Source organism: Ovis canadensis, chromosome 15, assembly GCF_042477335.2.
Source record: "Ovis canadensis isolate MfBH-ARS-UI-01 breed Bighorn chromosome 15, ARS-UI_OviCan_v2, whole genome shotgun sequence".
NCBI classification, from domain to species: Eukaryota; Metazoa; Chordata; class Mammalia; order Artiodactyla; family Bovidae; genus Ovis; species Ovis canadensis.
Window position 1 is genome coordinate 29,355,437 of NC_091259.1, and position 19,079 is coordinate 29,374,515.

Genomic DNA, 19,079 nt, shown 5'->3' on the forward strand with positions numbered 1-19,079 from the left:
TAAAAAAATATGTTTTAGAAGTACCTGTTCTTTTTATGTTTGAATATTAAATTCTTAGGGAAAAATATGATCTTTCCTTAAGGAGTACATCTCACTTGCCCTTGTTACTTTTTTCTGAATTGCCAGCGGAAGGATCCATTCATTTGTAATGTTTGCATGGTTATCGATAAAGGGAATCAGTGTCTACCCTGGGAATGCTCCGCCACACCTTTCAGTCACTCTCCTAGCACAGTGCGTTGCATATTGCTTGTTAACATTGCCAACTAACCCCCTTCTGAGCCCGGAAAGAATTTAAAAAGAAAGAAAGAAACATTTTCAGAGCAGGCAATGCCCTGTAAATTCAAAACACCAATGTTTGAATATAGAAGTACATATTATATCCCTGGCATTCATTTAAATGAATGTTTTATCTAAAGATTACAAAATGGCCCATTGTCTGACTTTAATTAGCCCACAGTCCTGCCTGTTTGGAGAACTGAACCACATTTCCAGGGCTGTCCATGTTCCCCACCCAACCACCTGCTCCTTCACAATTGCAGAATTTTTTTTAATAATATTAATAAAGACAAACTTTTTGCAAGCACCTTATTTTTTTTGGCTGTCTTATTGGTTCTGTAGTGGTTGTTTTTAATGTCATGAAATTTAAAATATTTCTGGGTGGTGAATTCTTTTACTCAGCTTGCAAAAGTAATCAAGCTTTTCAGTGAAACAGCCATGGCAAGTCCATCTGGTAGAGCTGAAGTTCTGCACATTTCGTTCTGGCCAAAATGTACGATACCATTTATTAATGTGCATCTCAGTAGCTCCTGTCATTCTAACTTAGCTATCGATCTACATAAATACAAATAGCATTCCAAAGGCACGCCAAGACCCAAGGGTGAAAAAACATGTGTTTCATTTTGTAACTCAGGCAACAGAAATAACTTTCTCACAGAGGCAGCCTGGACATAATTTTGTGCCAAGCAGGAAAGTTTTAACAGTAAAATTTTAAGAAACTGTCAGAAGTTTGGAATTCTATAACAGTATTACTTTCCAAAGGGCATAAATGTAGACCAGAAATGTAAGACAGTTGGAACCACAATTTTTTTTTTAATTTTGAAATCCACAATAAAGATATAAGACCTAAACTCTGGTTTTTAATTTTTATTAACTAGTTTCAATTACAAAAATAACACATGATAAAATTTCAAACTTAATTAAACAGCATAATTTTTTTTAAGTCTACTGACCTTCCCTGCCTACTTGTTCTACTTCCCAGGGTCATGTGCAATCTTCCAGAATTTCTCTATGACATTTTATTATAAAGAAATTAAGTCGTTGCACCAAGGTAATCAATATCAAAATCTATGTTATTTACATGCACTATTACAAAAATGCATAGTGTTCTCGTGGTGAATTCCCTTCTCCCAAGAGAAAATTTAAACAGGTCTCTTTTAGTCTTCATTTTACCTCTCTATGTTTGAAGGCATCAGGCAAAGCACTTCATACTATCATGTCTCCATCTTATATCAATTACATAGTCCCTACTGTCACCTGAGATGGTGATATTGGAGATAAGGTGCCCAAAATCAACTCTTTCTTTGTGAGATAAATACTCTATAATCTAGGCTTTATAGAAGTAAGGCAAATGTTTTTAAATATACATATTTCAATATTGCTTCCTCACAAATTCTTACAGGCTTTAGGATTGAACCTATACAAATGACCTCTTAAATCATTTAAGGACATAGGGTTTTTTTTCCTTTGTAAATAGGGCCTTATGAGGGAGACATGCCAGGCCCCTCTTTACACATGGGTATCAACGAGGAGGCTGGCGATAAAGAAAAAAAGAGAGAAAGAGCCCTGGGAATTGGTACAACTGGGGCAGGTGGCCAGCAGCCCTTAGCATCCACGGGGCGAGTATCAGCCTTCACCAGGCTCCAAAACAAAGCCAAATAGAGGTGGATATAAATGTCACCTGCTAGCCTCCCCAACCCCGCCCCACCGAGAGCCCATCAGACCTGTATCATGGATCTGGGAAGCTCCAGCAGCCCATACACTCACCACACCAACCATTTCTGACCATCATTTTCAGCCCCAGATTAAATTTCCTAGAATGCCACTTTCAATACATCTACACTGCTAATAATCATCTAAAGAACCACTTCCTGTTAGTGGACAAAGTTCAAGTTCCTTCAGCCTGGCTCAAAAAATGCTCTTTATAACCTGGCACTTGCTCCTTCCTCCAGCTTTCCTGTCTGCTTATTTCCACATCTGTGACTTGCTGTCCACACATTTGAGCCTTTGCTTTGCCTCTCAATGACGAGACCCCTCATCCTATCTGCTTACTGATTTCCTGTCATCCTTCAAAACAGGACTCCTATATCACCTCCAGTGTGATGTGTTCAGTCACCTCCCTCAGGACAGCAGCTCACCACCACCGCCACTGCTACCTCATCCTTACCCCAAGCTCCCCTCTCTATGTGCACAGCCCGAGCAGGTCTAGTAGAATCCGGCCTGCGTCACTCACTAGTTCTGTGACCTTGACAGTCTTTACACTGCCTATAAGTTTTCTGATCTGCCTATAAGTTTTCTGATCTGTACAGCAGTCTGTTTCATTGGTTGATGGCAAGGCTTTAATGGAACAATGTGAATCACTTAGCATTATGCAGAGTATATGAAGTATACAAATGTTAATTACTAAAAGTGATTAAACACATACTAAGATATATAAAGTGCATGGCACAGAGTCTGGCATGAAGTAGGTATTTATAAAATGCTAGTCCACATTCTACTAGCCAAAACAAGTCACAAAACCATCCCAGATTCAAGACAGTAGAAGTATAGATGCCACTTATTGATGGGAAGAGCTGCAAAGTAATTGTGGCCATATTTAATCTATAGCAAATGGCTAAGCAGATCCTATTCTAAGCCCTTTGGTTGCATTTTTTTCTAGCACCTGAGACATTCAACATTGTGCCTAGCATATCAGAGGTGCCAGTAGATATCTTTGGTTTGATAGAAGGGCTAGTGCACAGAACCTACTGGTTACATCACTGAGAGCTTGAGGGGGAATAAGTCTTAGAGTCAGAGAGTTTGGGTTTAAATCCTAGTCCTGCAATCTATAAGACAGATAATTTGGGACACATTACTTAACGTCTCTGATGCTTGGTTTCCTCTTTTGTAAACTTGAGGTGATAATATCGACTTTATAATAAGATAATATTACATAAAGCATCTGGCACATGGTAGATGCTTAGAACTCTAGTTCCTATTCATTATGGAGCATTTCTCTTATCAATATTCATGACTAAATTATTAGGTAACTCAGATAACTGGTCCATAAATCAAAACCTTTTTCAAACTTTGCAAAATTAATAAGACTTATTAGAAAAGGTTTGTTATAGTTGAGTCACTGCATAAGAGTTCACACCAGTCAGAATGCCCTGGTGCTACTACATACTTGGCATATTAGCTAAGGCATCTAATTCTCTACGCCCATTTTCTTGTGGAGGAAGAAGGTATTCCATCCTAACACGGGGACCTATTTAAAGGATAACATTATACCTAGCATTGACTTCACATTCATTTCAAAGTCAGGGGAAAGTTGTTTGACTAATGGTTGTTCTCAATTCAGATATTAAAACATGGTTTAAAAATATTCAGTATATCATCATCTCCACCTCTCTCCCAATCATAGGTATGATGACAGTGAGAAATTAAATATGCAATGTATTCCTTGAAAAGGAATCCCAGCCATTCAGAAGGGACTATGATTTTTATTTAAGCATTAGTAGCAATATCTTCCAGAGAAGGCAATGGCAGCCCACTCCAGTACTCTTGTCTGGAAAACCCCATGGACGGAGGAGCCTGGTGGGCTGCTGTCTATGAGGTCGCACAGAGTCGGACACGACTGAAGTGACTTAGCATAGCATAGCAATATCTTCAAGTTTAGAGAGACACTTCCAGACTATATAGTCGGAATTTTTAAAATATATCATGAAAAATCTTACACTCCTTGCAGCCCTCTTCTTTAGTACATTTCACATGGTCTTTCGATTTTCAGGCTGGCACCTAAAAATATTTTAGGGTCATAAAAGTGACAATAAATGTAGTGAAGGGAAACTCCTGATCTTATCACTTTATTATCATGGTGACCTATTAGTTCAAATTAACTCATTTTCATGGAGGGGCTTTCAGGGCAGCTGTGAGGCTGCTGTGTTAGCTACAGGAAGTTGCACACTGGCAAATTTCATTCAAATGTAAACCTCTAAATTTGGCTACCTGGCATTGCAAGATCCTGTTGTTTGCTGTATGCAAAATAAAAATTATATACCATCTCGTTTGGTCAAAAGTTATGGGCCTTTCAATATTAATTTCAATATTATTTCTAAAGAATTCATATGGTGAGATGCAACTGAATGAATATAATGTCTTGAACAAGGTAAAAAGAAATGTGTTTTCCCTTCACATGAGCAAAAGTACTTAGTGCACGTGTTGAAGTCTCATGTCTTAGGCTGCTCTTTCTCAACATATGAATCTGGTATACCAGCTCTGAAATCAGCCCAGTGAAACCCCTCCTGGTCCCAACATAGGCCTTTTAGAACTCTTCTGTGTTCTGTGAGATGAACAGAAGTTGTGTGCTATCACTACCTTTTATATGATTTATCCAATCTAAATATTTCCCAGGTCACCATAAGCACTGATTATAGCTATGCTGTTGTTGCTGCTGCTGCTAAGTTGCTTCAGTCGTGTCCAACTCTGTGCAACCTCATAGAGAGCAGCCCACCAGGCTCCCTCGTCCCTGGGATTCTACAGGCAAGAACACTGGAGTGGGTTGCCATTTCCTTCTCCAATGCATGAAAGTGAAAAGGGAAAGTGAAGTCGCTCAGTCGTGTCCGACTCTTAGCGACCCCATAGACTGCAGTCTACCAGGCTCCTCCATCCATGGAATTTTCCAGGCAAGAGTACTGGAGTGGGGCGCCATTGCCTTCTCTGGATTATAGCTATAAATAATTAATTATGTAGAAATGTTTTATATCACAATGGGGGAGATCATATAGGAGTTTTTTGAAATGGTCAAAATTGATCAAATTATATGCTTACAAGCTGGAAATTGTATTGTACATAAATTATGCCTTAATGAGTTTGAACCTCCTCCCCCCAAAATGGAATACTCACTGAAGGCTAAAAAATGTATAGATAGATAGATATAGATATGGAAGTGTATATATATACATATATACATATACACACACACACACACAAACACAGGGAACTATAAATCCCACTGAATCTTCTTTGTGAGCATTTATTTAATTATATGGTTTCTCTGAATGTCCTCAGTTCAGTTCAGTAATTCAGTTGTTTCTGACTCTTTGTGACCCCATAGATTGTAGCACACCAGGCTTCCGTGTCCATCACCAGCTCCCAGAGCTTGCTCAAACTCAGGTCCATTGAGTCAGTAATGCTGAATATCCTAAGTCTCCTTTACACTAAGTTTTTAAACTATGAAGTTTTCCCACATTTATTTTCAAGTTATTAAAACTCTTGGAAGGCAGTCTGGTGTGGTAGTTATGAGATAAGTTTTGAACAGAAGTAGAGTCACAGATGTAGAAAACAAGCTTATGGTTCACAGGGGATGGGGGAGGGATAAATTGGGAGATTGGGATTGACATATACATACTACTATATATAAAATGGATAACTAATAAGAACATACTGTATAGCACAAGGAATTCTACTCAATACTCCATAATGGCCTATATGAGAAAAGAATCTTAAAAAGAGTGGATATATCTACAACCGATTCACTTTGCTGTACACCTGAGAGTAACATAATGTTATAAATCAACTACACTCCAATAAAAAGTTTTTTAAAAAATAAAAGAAACAGACCCTGAAATCACACCATTACCACCAGCAACAACCTTACCTGCAGAGAAACCTGAGTTATTCTCTATTTCAATTTCCTCACCATTAAGATGAAAATAATGTTACTGACCTTCTGGGGTGGTTTGATAATTAAATGAGATAATAATATTACATATTTGGTCATATATCTAATAGTGTGCTTATAAAATTTCTACAAGTATGTGCCTATGAATTTTATTATAATTCACAACTCTGCTGGAAAATGTTGGAAGTCATAGAAAAATTTTTTTAAAATCTGGTGTATGAAAGACAGGACAGCATCTGCTTCTATTTTTAATCCTTAGGGATGTGATTTTGTTTTAGGCAGAGTCAGTAGTCTGGAGGTGGGGAGATTTTACCCACAACAAAACTGGATCCTGCATAAAAATTTTTTTGCTGATTTGTTGAGCTGGTAGGATGTAAGGGAAATCAATAAAACTAGGAGGTTTGGTGGGATGATTTGAGGCTTGACAGGGAAGGGAGGGGAAATGTTTGAGCAGAAATAAACACACTGAATGATGAGAAGATGATCACATCAGAAAGGCAGATTCCCCTAAGGACAGGGGTCCAAACTAGCTTTCTATGTGAAGACTGACTGGTCCTTGAGCTATTATTGCTAAGTTTGGGGTAGCTGAACCTGGGACTGGGGAACCTGGAAGGGAGGTGCTTCCCAAGAAATATAAGCATAAATCTTCAGGAGAAACACAACATTAGGAACTCAGATTTTCACAGATTAAGGTCAACCCAGATACATGTTTCAATCAAAGATCACCAAATCCAAAAGAAACAAATCACTAGGAATGAGAGTCAGCATGAACAATAAAGTTAAATTCCCAGGACTTTTGGGAATTTGGGTATTAGCATAACCAAATACAAATTTTTTTAATAATAATAACAATAAAAATAAATAGTGAACACTCAACAAAAGACCAACCAATATTTTTAATAGATCAAAGAGAATTTATAGGACTGAGAAAATATCTAATCATTGATACTAAAAAAAAAATCAATGCATGAGTTAAACAGCAAACAAGCTACAGTTGAAGAAGGTATTAGTGAACTGGATGTAGAGCTGAAGAAATCTATACCAATCTGTTCCAAAATATAGAACACAGAATCATGGATAGAGGGAAAGTAACAAGAAGTTGAGAATTTATTGGTGATAAAAGTAAAGATTTAACAAACATCAAAGACTCAGAAGGAGAGAATACAGCTAATACAGACAAGATAATATTTAAGAAAAAGATGGTTGAAACTTTTCCAAAAGACATGCATCCCCAGTCACATGAAGCACATCATATACAAGCAGAATATATTTTAAAAATCTATCTCAAGATAAAAGGAGGTGAAGCTGAAAAATCTTAAGCCAAAAGGAGTATACTTTAAAGGGTAGTCTGAAAAGAAAGAAAGATTGTCATATAGAATATCTGTAAGGTTAATAGCAAACTTCTCAACAGCAATCATGGAAGCCACAAGACAATGAAGTGAAATCTTTTAAGTGCCAAGAGAAGAATACTTATAAAGTTACAATTGTGAATCCAGAAATAGTATCTTTTAAGTACAGAGGCAAAAGAAATTATATTTCCAGTTACATAAAAGCTGGAAGTTGCCACCAACACTGACTTCCCAGGTAACTCAGTCAGTAAAGAATTCGCCTGCAATGCAAGAGATGTGGGTTTGATCCTTGGGTTGGGAAGATCCCCTGGGGAAGGAAATGGCAACCCACTCCAATATTCTTGCCTGGGAAATCTCATGGATAGAGGAGCCTGATGGGCTACAGTCCATAGGATCACAAAGAGTCAGACACGACTGAGCCACTAAACCACTACCACCTACAGGAAAGGAATTTTCTAAAGGGTTCTTTCAGAAGAAGGAAAATGAATCTAGAAAAAAGTTTGGAGGACAGATAAGCAAAGAAAATGATAAACGTGTAGGAAGTCTAATACTTGGCAAAATGATGATGAAAATAATCATGATGTTTAACTTGTGGAGGTTTAAGCTAAAATTCAAGAAAATACATACTCATGTAAATTAGCAAAGTCACTCAGTCGTGTCCGACTCTTTGTGACCCCATGTTCTGTAGCCTACCTGGCTCCTCCGTCCATGGGATTTTCCAGGCAAGAGTACTGGAGTGGGTTGTTATTTCCTTCTCCAGGGGATCTTCCCAACCCAGGGATCAAACCTGGGTCTCTCACATTGCGGCAGACTCTACCACCTGAGCCACCAGGGAAGCCCTGATGTAAATTAGGAGAGGAGCAAAAAGAGCTAACGTCCTAAGGGTCTTGTCTGTCAGTGGGAGGCTTAAGATGCTCTTTGTAGACTTTGTTAAACACGCAAGGTAAAATTTTATGACAAATCATAAAGTATGGAAATAGAGTGTTTAATTTCCACAGCAGGCAAAGGGCAAAATTATGTAGGGGAAATGAACACAAAAGGCTTCTTTTCATCAAATAACAAATAAAATCAACTAGCCTAGTCATTATGAAAGTTCTTCAGGTATTAAAACTGGATTGGGGGTGCAGGGCTGGCAATTCCACGGTAATAAGGAAAAGTGGGCAGAAGGAAAAGGGATGGAAGAAGGCTGTTGGTGGCCCGCGTGGTGGCAGACGCTGCAGCAACTGTGTGAGCTCAGAGTAGCCTTTGCTCATGCTTCAGGGAGAGGCCAGGGTGGGCCGGGCCAGCTGATGATCCGGTGCATTATGGAGAGGCGCTCATACTTCTGTCTGTCCAGCTGGATGTGCACCCTGCCTTTCACAGGAAGCCTCCCTCCTGTCCCCAGCCTTGGCCAGAGCAGTTTAAGGGGAGCAAGCAGAGAGAAGAGGAGGCAAGAGGGCAACAGGACTCCCCCCGAGGCAGCACCCGGGACGGCCACCACCCTCCCACACTCTGCTTCTCCAGGGAAGGAGGCTGAGACAAGAGGCAGGGGGAATGGGCCCTGGCACCCAGCCAGAAAGAGATGGAAAGCAGAGGGGAACACTAGATATCATGGGCCCTGGCAACATGGGAAAATATGCCTGAACACAAGCTCTTCTCTAATTAATCATTACCTCCTTTCCTTGCCGTATAAGACATCACAGCATCCTGACCCTGGACCCCACACACATTGTTCACCTACTAAGAAGTCTGGGATTAACAGAGGCAAACCACTATAAGTAGAATGGATGTTTTGTAAAAAAACTTTTAAAATCCTACTGTATAGCACAGGGAACTATATTCAGTATTTTGTAATAAACCATAACAGAAAAGAATATGAAAAAGAATGTATGTAACTGAATCATCTTGCTCTACAGCAGAAACTAACAAAATGTTGTAAATCAACTATACATCAGTAAAATAATTTTTTAAAAATTTTTAATATCAAACATGGTGACATGTTTATAGGAATAAACCATAGACTTGAAGAAACTTAAAAATGCATCTGAGTGATAATAGCTAATACTTATGCCCTCCTTACTCAAAACCAGGAACTATTCTCAGTGCATGACATATAAGATCATATTTAATCTTCATGTGCCTAAGATCACACAGCAAACAAGAGGCAGAGCTGGGATTCAAATATAGACACGCATTCCGGAGTCTTCTCTTTCAAATACCTGCTACCTCTGAGTGGCTGTTGTCCAGTCGCTAAGCCATGTCTGATGCTCAGTCACATCCCACTCTTTGAGACCCCATGGACTGCAGCACACCAGGCTTCCCTGTCCTCCAGAGTTTGCTCAAACTCATATCCCTTGAGTAAGTGATGCCATCCAACCACCTCATCCTCTGTCATCCCCTTCTCCTCCTGCCTTCAATCTTTCCCAGCATCGGGGTCTTTTCCAATGAGTCAGTTCTTCATATCAGGCGGCCAAAGTATTGGAGCTTCAGCTTCAGTCGTTTCAATAAACATTCAGGGGTGATTTTTTTTTTTTTTTAGTATTGGTTGGTTGGATCTCCTTGCAGTCCAAGGGACTCTCAAGAGTCTTCTCCAGCACCAGAGTTCAAAATTCTTCAGTGCTCAGCTTTCTTTATAGCCCAACTCTCACATCCATACATGACTACTGGAAAAACCATAGTTTTGGCTATCTGGACCTTTGTTGGCAAAGTGGTGTCTCTGCTTTTTAATATGCTGTCTAGGTTTTTCATAGCTTTCCTTCCAAGGAGGAAGCGTCTTTTAATTTCATGGCTGCAATCACTATTCTCAGGGATTTTGGAGCCCCTCCCCCCAAAAAAATCTGCCAATTGGTGGATATTTCCCTAGAGAAGTTAGAATTCCAATTTAGTCCTATGGATGGAAAGTTTGTATACTTTACTCCCTTCTTTTGTAATTCATATGTTAAAGCCTTGGTCCCCAGTATGATGGTATTTTAAGTTGGGGCCTTTGGGGTGGTAATGAAGTCATGAGGGTTAAGTCACATGAATGGGACTGGTGCTCCTATGACAAGAGACACATGGAAAAGATGATCTCTCTCTGTGCTACATAAAGACACTGCAAGGAAACAGCCATCTGCAAGCCAGGATGAAGGTCCCCCAAAGGACCCAACCATGCTGGCACCCTGATCTCAAACTTCCAGCCTCCATAACTGGGAGAAATGCTTTTTGTTTAAGCCACCAAGTCTGTGGTATTTGTTATATCAGCCCAGTCTGATTAAGGCAGTTGGGAAATGATGGGTTACTCTCAGATATTTGAAGAGCTATTTACGGAAGAAGTGTTTAACTTACTCAGTATGGACCAAGGAGATTAGAAATAAGTACATTTGTAACAGAGGTTGCCAAAGAAGAAATTGGCTTTCTCAGAGGGTGCTGAGATCTCCATCACTAGAGGCTGAATGCTTCCAGGGTTAATAACATTGGAGAGGATTTCAGCATTGAGTGCTGGTTGAATAAGACTCTCTAAAATCCCTCCAACTCTTGAGAGTCTGTAGGATTATCAGAGTCAGGACAGAACTAAGAACTCAAATCTGAATAAGTGGATGTTGATACCTCTTCACTTTTACAACAGCTACATTTTCCACTTACTTTGTTCCTGGGCATCTTGGAGTCAGAATTTGCATTAATACCCTTTCTTTAATAGTCAGCTTGAGCATCTCCTCCTCCAGGATGTGTTCCCCATCCCATCCCCAATACCAGCTTAAGTGTCCCCCTCACCCCATCTTACTACTACAGTGCCACTTCTCACACTGCGGTGAATTCTGTTTCATCATTAATCACACCGTCACTAGGACATGTCCTAAGGCTGCAGTAACAAATTACCACAAACTAAGAGTACATCATGAGAAACGCTGGACTGGAAGAAACACAAGCTGGAATCAAGATTGCCAGGAGAAATATCAATAACCTCAGATATGCAGATGAAACCACCCTTATGGCAGAAAGTGAAGAGGAACTAAAAAGCCTCTTGATGAAAGTGAAAGAGGAGAGTGAAAAAGTTGGCTTAAAGCTCAACATTCAGAAAACGAAGATCATGGCATCTGGTCCCATCACTTCATGTGAAATAGACGGGGAAACAGTAGAAACAGTGTCAGATTTTATTTTTTTGGGCTCCAAAGTCACTGCAGATGGTGACTGCAGCCATGGAATTAAAAGATGCTTACTCCTTGGCAGAAAAGTTATGACCAACCTAGATAGTATATTCAAAAGCAGAGACATTATTTTGCCAACTAAGGTCCATCTAGTCAAGGCTGTGGTTTTTCCTGTGGTCATGTATGGATGTGAGAGTTGGACCGTGAAGAAGGCTGAGCGCCAAAGTATTGATGCTTTTGAAGTGTGGTGTTGGAGAAGACTCTTGAGAGTCCCTTGGACTGCAAGGAGATCCAACCAGTCCATTCTGAAGGAGATCAACCCTGGGATTTCTTTGGAAGGACTGATGCTGAAGCTGAAACTCCAGTACTTTAGCCACCTCATGAGAAGACCTGACTCATTGGAAAAGACTCTGATGCTGGGAGGGATTGGGGGCAGGAGGAGAAGGGGACGACAGAGGATGAGATGGCTGGATGGCATCACGGACTCGATGGAAATAAGTCTGAGTGAACTCCGGGAGTTGGTGATGGACAGGGAGGCCTGGCGTGCCGTAGTTCATGGGGTCGCAAAGAGTCGGACATGAATGAGTGACTGAACTGAACTGAACTGAACTGAAGCAGCTTAAAAAAGTAATTTATTTTCTTACAGATCTGGAGGCTAGAAGTCCAAAATCGAGTTGTCAGGAGGGCCAGGTTCCTCTGAAGGCTTTAGGGGTACACCCTTCTTTGCCTCTTCCTAGCTTCTGGAGTAGGCGCATGCGTGCCTAGTTCTTCAGTCGTGTCCAGCTCTTTGAGACTCCATGGACTGCAGCCCGCCAGGCTCCTCTGTCCATGGAATTCTCCAGGCAAGATTACTGGAGTGGGATTTCATGCCCTCCTCCAGGAGATCTTCCCAACCCAGGGATCAAACCCTCGTCTCCTGCATCTCCTGCATTACAGACAGATTCTTTACTGCTGAGCCGCCGGGGAAACCTGCACGCTCACCCCCACAAGCTTCTGAAGGTTGTTGGCAAATCTTAGTGGTCCTTAGCTTGAAGCTGTATCTCTCAAATTTCTGCCTCTTTCTTCAGACTGCCTTCTCCCCTCTGTGTCTGTGTCTGTCTCCCCTCTTCTTATAAGGACACCGGTCGTATTAGATTTAGGTTCCACAATCCTTCAGAGTAAGTTCATTTTAAATTAACTAGTTACTGCTTCAAAGATCCTGTTTCCAAATAAGTTCACATTCACAGGTACTGGTAATTATGACCTCAATATGTCTTTTCAGGGGACATAATTCAACTGACAACAGCCTCAACCTCCTATGCTCATTAAACTGCTGTTTTTATTCCACATATTTTTGTTGTGTCTACTATGAATCACCCCGTTCCATACGCAGAGAACAACTCACAGTCAAAGTTGCTACCCTTAGTGAAGCTTCCATTCTACAGGGAGGAAGACAGCTTAAAAGAGGGCCATTCAATGATAAAACCAAATACAAACTTATTTGTGTATGTATGTATATACTTATATAAATGTGTGTGTGATATGCGTGCTAAGTTGCTTCAGTTGTCTTTGCAACCCTATGGACTGTAGCCCGCCAATCCTCTGTCCATGGGATTCTCCAGGCAAGAATACTGGAGTGAGTGGGTTGCTGTGCCCTCCTCCAGGGGATCTTCCCAACCCAGGGATCAAACCTGCATCTCCCACGTCTTTCACACTGGCAGGTGGGTTCTTTACCACTAGCGCCACCTGAGAAGCCCATAGCCCATTTATATAAATCACTGATACATATTTGAAAAAGGATATTGTGGTTCAGCTGGTAAAGAATCTGCCTGCAATGTGGGAGACCTGGGTTTGATCCCTGTATTGGGAAGATCCCCTGGAGAAGGGAAAGGCTACCCACTCCAGTATCCTGGCCTGGAGAATTCCATGCACGGTATAGTCTATGGGGTTGCAAAGAGTTGGACAGGACTAAGCAGCTTTCACTTTCATTAACACAAACAGTAGAGAAAACCAAAGGGGGGAGGGAGGAGAGAGGAGGGTTTGGAGGGAGGGGACACGTGTATGCCTACGGCCGATTCATTCTCACGTATGGCAAAAACCATCACAATATTGTGAAGCAATTATCTGCCAATTAAAAAGTTTTTAAAAGAATAAAACATGCATGCCCCTCTGTCTTCCAGGGCAGTGTCGGTTCCGCTCAGTCTCCATTTGGCCCCATGCCAGGTAAGTATTGCAGTTCACAGGGGTCGATTCCTTCTCTTTTGAAGTAAATCGGGCATTTAGGCTTCCATTCTTTCAAAGATGCCTTACAAGACTTTGAACATTTTGCTGCTTTAAAATACTTGTTTTTAAAATGTAAAATCAGGAAAGGCAGACCTCATGCAGCCGTTCCTGAATTTGGAATGCATTCTGTCCAGTGTAAGCTTTTTGGGCAAAAGCAATAGCAATTAGGCCCTTCATACAGTTTTTACAGCTTCCCTGGTGACTCAGATGGTAAAGAATCTGCCTGCAATGCAGGAGACCCCGGTTCAAACCCTGGGTTGGGACAATCTCCGGGAGAAGGGAATGGCCACCCACTCCAGTACTCTTGCCTGGAGAATTCCACTTCCAAGCTCAGAAATGGCATAGGTTTTCCTAGTAATTTGGGTCATCTTCAGAGCTGGATAAGGGAAAGAAATTAGAGCAGGAGAAGATCCCACACGTCTGAATGTCTCTATACCGTGTTTCCCAATCATACTTACTGTCATTGGAATTTGGCTGTATCTGCTCCATTCTACAGAACAAAATTTCTGCAGCCTCTCTCATCACCTGGAATGGCTCTTCCTCTTTTTAAGAAGAAAAAATACATGTTTAAACAGCGAAGGATTTTTCTTCTCTGTGTTTTTTTATTTGAAAATTGGAAATGCAGACAGGAGAGCCTGGTAGCCTTTTTTACTTAGTCTCCTGGTACCCTTTTTTACTTAGGGTTAGGGTTAGGGTTAGGGGTTAGGTTCAGGGCTAGGGGTTAGGGTTAGGGCCTAACCACTACAGCCTCATGGCATGAAACAAAACCTTATTTGTTGATACTGATTTTCACGGGCACAGATATTTTTTTCTAGAGAAGTATGCTTATGATGAAACCTCCAACTGCAGCTTTCAAATTCATGAGCAGATTAGAATTCGGGGGCTACAGAATTTAAGACGGAAATGGAGTGAGTGGAATTGTGCTGTTAAGTTTCTGGGAGGAATTTTGATTTCTTTTGAATGAATGAATAAATTTACATGAATTGTTGCACATAGTATTATACTACTGGGTTTACAGAAAATGTATAAGATGTAAGTTCTGCCCTCGTAGAGCCGGTGGGTCAACTGGAAAGAGGACTACGCTCAGATGAAAGAGTATTGAGCACAATACAACGTGCCGCCTTGGGTAGCAGGGGTCTAAGTGCTACGTCTGGAGAGTCGTGTACAACTGAGTCAGGGTAACAAGGAAGAGGGTCTTGATGAGTCTGTCTTCTCTCCCTGCAGAAGAGTGGGCAGGGTGGGCAGGGACAAAGCTCAGAAGCAGTCCACTGCGGTTGTGCAAAGTAAGAAAGACAAGCACCTGCAACTTCCTCCCAGATCAACTCTTTTGTGACTAAGGGAGTAGGTCTGAGCTAACTGGATCACACCCAACACCAGCTGGGGGAAAAAAAAAAATCTGTTTTACAGTCCTTGAGTCTATGCTCCTGAACACGTTCTAAATGATACAGGGTTCCCTGATACAACTGAGCTACAGGTTCAGAAAACGTTTAGCAAACACCTCTCTTCTCCTCTGGGACTATTTCGCTGGGCTTACCTTAACTGAGATTCTTAGTTTCAGCCTCTCCAGGTTTCAACCAAGGGGGGCTTTCCGTGCCAGGTTTTCCCTTCTCACGCTTGCAGGGTCCAGGGGAGCTGAGTGGGGACTCGAATTGGCCACGAGAGGGCAGCAAATAACACCAGACTCTTCATCGCGGTCCTCTAACTTGGCTTCCCAGAAGCAAAGCAAGGCAAACCATTTTCGATTGCCTGCTAGGTGCAAGTCACCCGTCAGAGTACAAAAATTAAAAGAAGAGTACAACTTGCCTCTGATTCGGGGTGAGGTCAGTGCCTCACCTTATCTAGAGAAACTGAATCTCATACAGCATGCCCCAGAAGCAGCCTCTTAATCTATGGGGACAAGGCTCAGAAGCTGTGAAACAGATGCATCATTAGATAACAGCAAATGCCAGGGGATTCTTATCCTGCCCTCTTTAGCCAAGCCCCTTCCTAGTAGAACACCTCGCATACAGAAGGTGTACCCAAAAAAAATGTGTATGTGAGAGACACTGGGCAGTAATAACTCCATGTAAAGTGAGCTCATTACCAAACGCAGCTCAAACCTTAAACATACCAGCTTTGAGGGCCAGAGTAGTTAAAAGCGATAATGCCGCCCTATTGAATGCTTTTCAAGCCGTCTATCTATTTAAACGTTGGCCTTGGCATCAGGCCTGCGTTAGAAACACCATGTCACACGTGGAAAGACCGGGCTGCCATAGACATGCCTTGACTTCCTCCAAGGAGACATTTGTCCGTCTGTTTTCCCCTTGGCAACAGGCTCACCGGTGATGTCAGGTTACTATGGTGTCAGGAGAGCCTTCCTCTCCGACCCGGACTTTCACAACACCAAGCAGTTTGCCAACGACGCCTGCACGTCAAGCGCAGCCAAGCCCTTTGCCTGCGAGTCCTCAGCAGGGCAGGGCCACGCGGCCCTGCTGGACCCCTACTTCCCGGAGCCCTATGGGGACCACCGCCCCACGGCCCTGACCCCCAACAGCGGCACCCTGTTCAGCGCCTCGCCCCTGCCGCCGCTCCTGCCGCCGCCCTTCCCCAGCGACCCCGCACACTTCGTGCTGGTGAGTACTCAGAGGCTTAGTTTAGGGGAGTCACCAAAGTCGGGGTTCCTGCAGCCCTGGACAGCCCATGCGCCCAGCAGCCAAGGGTCTACTCGCCCCGGGAGAGGCCAGAATCCACGCCCCAGAGAGCCTTCCTCGGGGCTTCTGGCCAGCCACGCGGGAGGAGGCTCTGTCTATCCAGGGGTTGAGGCCGGACGACTAAATAGGACGGGACGTACAGCCATTGTATTAACACTCTAAGGATTTTGCCAGATGCTCCCCCATCATTCTGCCAGCGCTTAAGGAAAGAGCAGGGTCTTACCTCGCAGACCCAGTGAGGCCATCCCTGGGGCAGATGCATCAGGAGGCCTCTGACCTTCCCCTTCCTTCCTCTTTCCCCAACAGTATTTTCTACCCTTTAGAACCTGCTTCTCTCACAGTCCTTCCAGAGATGAGTTCATAAGAAAGAGCACGAATAACCTTTTTACACAAAACTGTAAAGCCCACGACCACAAAGGAATGCATCTGTGGACATGGGGTTTTAGACCAAACAGGCCGCAAGAGAGTGGGAATTACGTGCACATGTTCATTTAATACTGGCAACAGCTCAGGGTATAGTTATTAAAGCCCCATTTGACAGAAGAACAAAGCCGGGCACTCAGAGTCAGGATGCTAGTAAGTGGCCTAGCATTGAATCAAGCCTAAACCTTTCCAGCCCCCAACCTATGAGGCTCCAGGTCTTTGATCCCTGGGGGCACGATAGCCTTCCCAGCCCCCTTAGAAGCCCACCCTGTAACTTAGAGGCTTCTCCTTCCAGGAGTAGATGAAACGCTGCCTAAATGTTCATTTTATCATTTTCACATTTACTCATTTAATGTTTTCTAGGGAAAGGACTCTATTTACACACACACACACACGCACACACGCGCACACACACACACCCAATTCTAGACTAAGAAAGGCACTAAAACGCTCAGTGTCCAACCGCAGAGGAGAGAGCCGCCTGTAAGGAGGCGCTGGACAGCACAGGGAGGACACCAAGCCTGCTTTGGAAGACATGGGCCCCTGTGTCGGGAAGGAAATGTGTCCCCGTCAGACCATCACCTAGTGACTAACCCCAGTGACCTTTCCATCCTCCTCAGAGGGACTCGTGGGAGCAGACGGTTCCTGAAGGCCTCAGCCAGCCAGACCCCGTGCCGGCCGATGCCCTGCAGAGCTTGGCACCCAGCACCAGCTCCCTCTCCCAGCTGGAGTCGGGAGGTGTGGCCCAGCACAGGAGCACCGGCTGGGGGGGCCCCCTCACCGGGGTTCAGTCCTACTCACTGCACGCGCTGGAGGATCTGTACCACACGCAGGGGTACCCCACCCCGGCCCCCTACCCTTTCACCTCTTTCATGACGATGTCCAGTGACCCACCGCCCAAGGTGGGGCCCTTCTCCCCAGACGAGGGGGCAGACACCTCTGCCCTCCAGGACGCTTCTCCATGGACCAAAGATGATGGGAACCTGGCGTGGGGGGCATACGAGTGCCGCAGAGCCTACTGAGGGCACCAGAGGACTTCTGTGCTTTAAGTCTGTTCTCTGTATTCACAGACTCTTGTGGTGTGGCAATTCTTTCAGAAGTGGGTTTTCAGGACAAGCTGTTGTGCCACCCTTTGTTAATAGACGACAGCATTCATTTGTGATCCACCCACCATAACCCCACTGAAACACGCCACAATGTAAATTCAGTGTGTCAGAGATAGACAGCCTGACTGTGAGGTTTTGGGGCTTAATAACCCATTTTGTTTTGAATCTTCTGTTATCTTTGAAGTGTCATTTCAACACTGATAGTTTTCCTTAAATTACATTAACAACTTTATGCAGCTCATAAAACATACTGATTTTCCTGTCTAATTTTTCTTAGTTATGTACTATGTGTGTTCCTCAATAAAGGAGAATGTATAGGGTATAAAATAGATTAGGGCACATAAAACAAAATGCATTTTATAGCATGTGACTTTATAAAGTGTGAAATATTACATACATTTCTCACCTTACAGGGAATTGCAAATAACAAATAATAACTTGCAAGTAACAAATGTGATGCCATAAAAAAATGCTTTATTGTCATTAAAGTAGGATGAAGCCAGGACACTATGGCTTCATGACTACATGGTTTTGACTCTGCACTAAAGCCCAGGATGTCCAAAAATTAGGCTAATCCCCAAAACAATAAAGGCCAAAACCTTTCTTTGACCAATGGCCTCTTTGATCAATTAAGCTAGATATTGTTTCTCTGATGGAATACACCAATAGTTATCAGAGTGGATTAGTAAAATGGATGTTCTATAATCAAATAAGAATGCATGCATTATAAGGAAAACACAGACAGCAGGCCTAGACTGTCGGCAAGAACACCAGAAGCAAAGGGGCTCTAAAGGACATAGTGTCAGATGTGCGCACACCTCCTATTTGAAGAGAGACCTTGCTGGTGGCTCATTGGCCAGAAATATATAGGTCTTACTTTGTATAAATGAAGAAACTGATATTTGAAGCATCAATCTGTCTCATATAAGTCTCATTGGTTTGGATTCCTTTGCCAGTTAAGCTCTCACAGTAATTCCCACCAAGTACCATGCCTGTCTGCAGGCCAAGCCCATCATAAACACCCTGCACACACTTTAACTTTGCAAAGCCTGTGTCAAGCTCCACAGGTTACACCCAGAATCTTCCTTTTGTCTTCTTACCACCTTCTTTTCTTTATTCCCTTCACCACATTTTCTAACCCTTCAGGTTTCTCCTAATCCAATGTTTTTTTCCTCCATCTCCTAGGGGCCCAAAGCCACTCAAAACAG

At 42.7% G+C, this 19,079-nt stretch overlaps 1 protein-coding gene across 1 annotated transcript in view; it reads left to right on the plus strand.

Annotated features, from left to right (window-relative positions):
• The window catches only part of POU2AF2 (POU class 2 homeobox associating factor 2), a 31,894-nt gene extending 13,518 nt beyond the window's left edge, over positions 1-18,376 (plus strand). The window contains exons 3-5 of the mRNA XM_069555083.1: positions 13,550-13,592; positions 15,966-16,264; positions 17,386-18,376. Of these exons, the coding sequence (XP_069411184.1) occupies positions 13,550-13,592; positions 15,966-16,264; positions 17,386-17,787 (744 nt within the window). The 3' untranslated portion in view covers positions 17,788-18,376. The remainder of the gene's footprint in view (positions 1-13,549; positions 13,593-15,965; positions 16,265-17,385) is intronic.
• Positions 18,377-19,079: the final 703 nt, after the last annotated feature.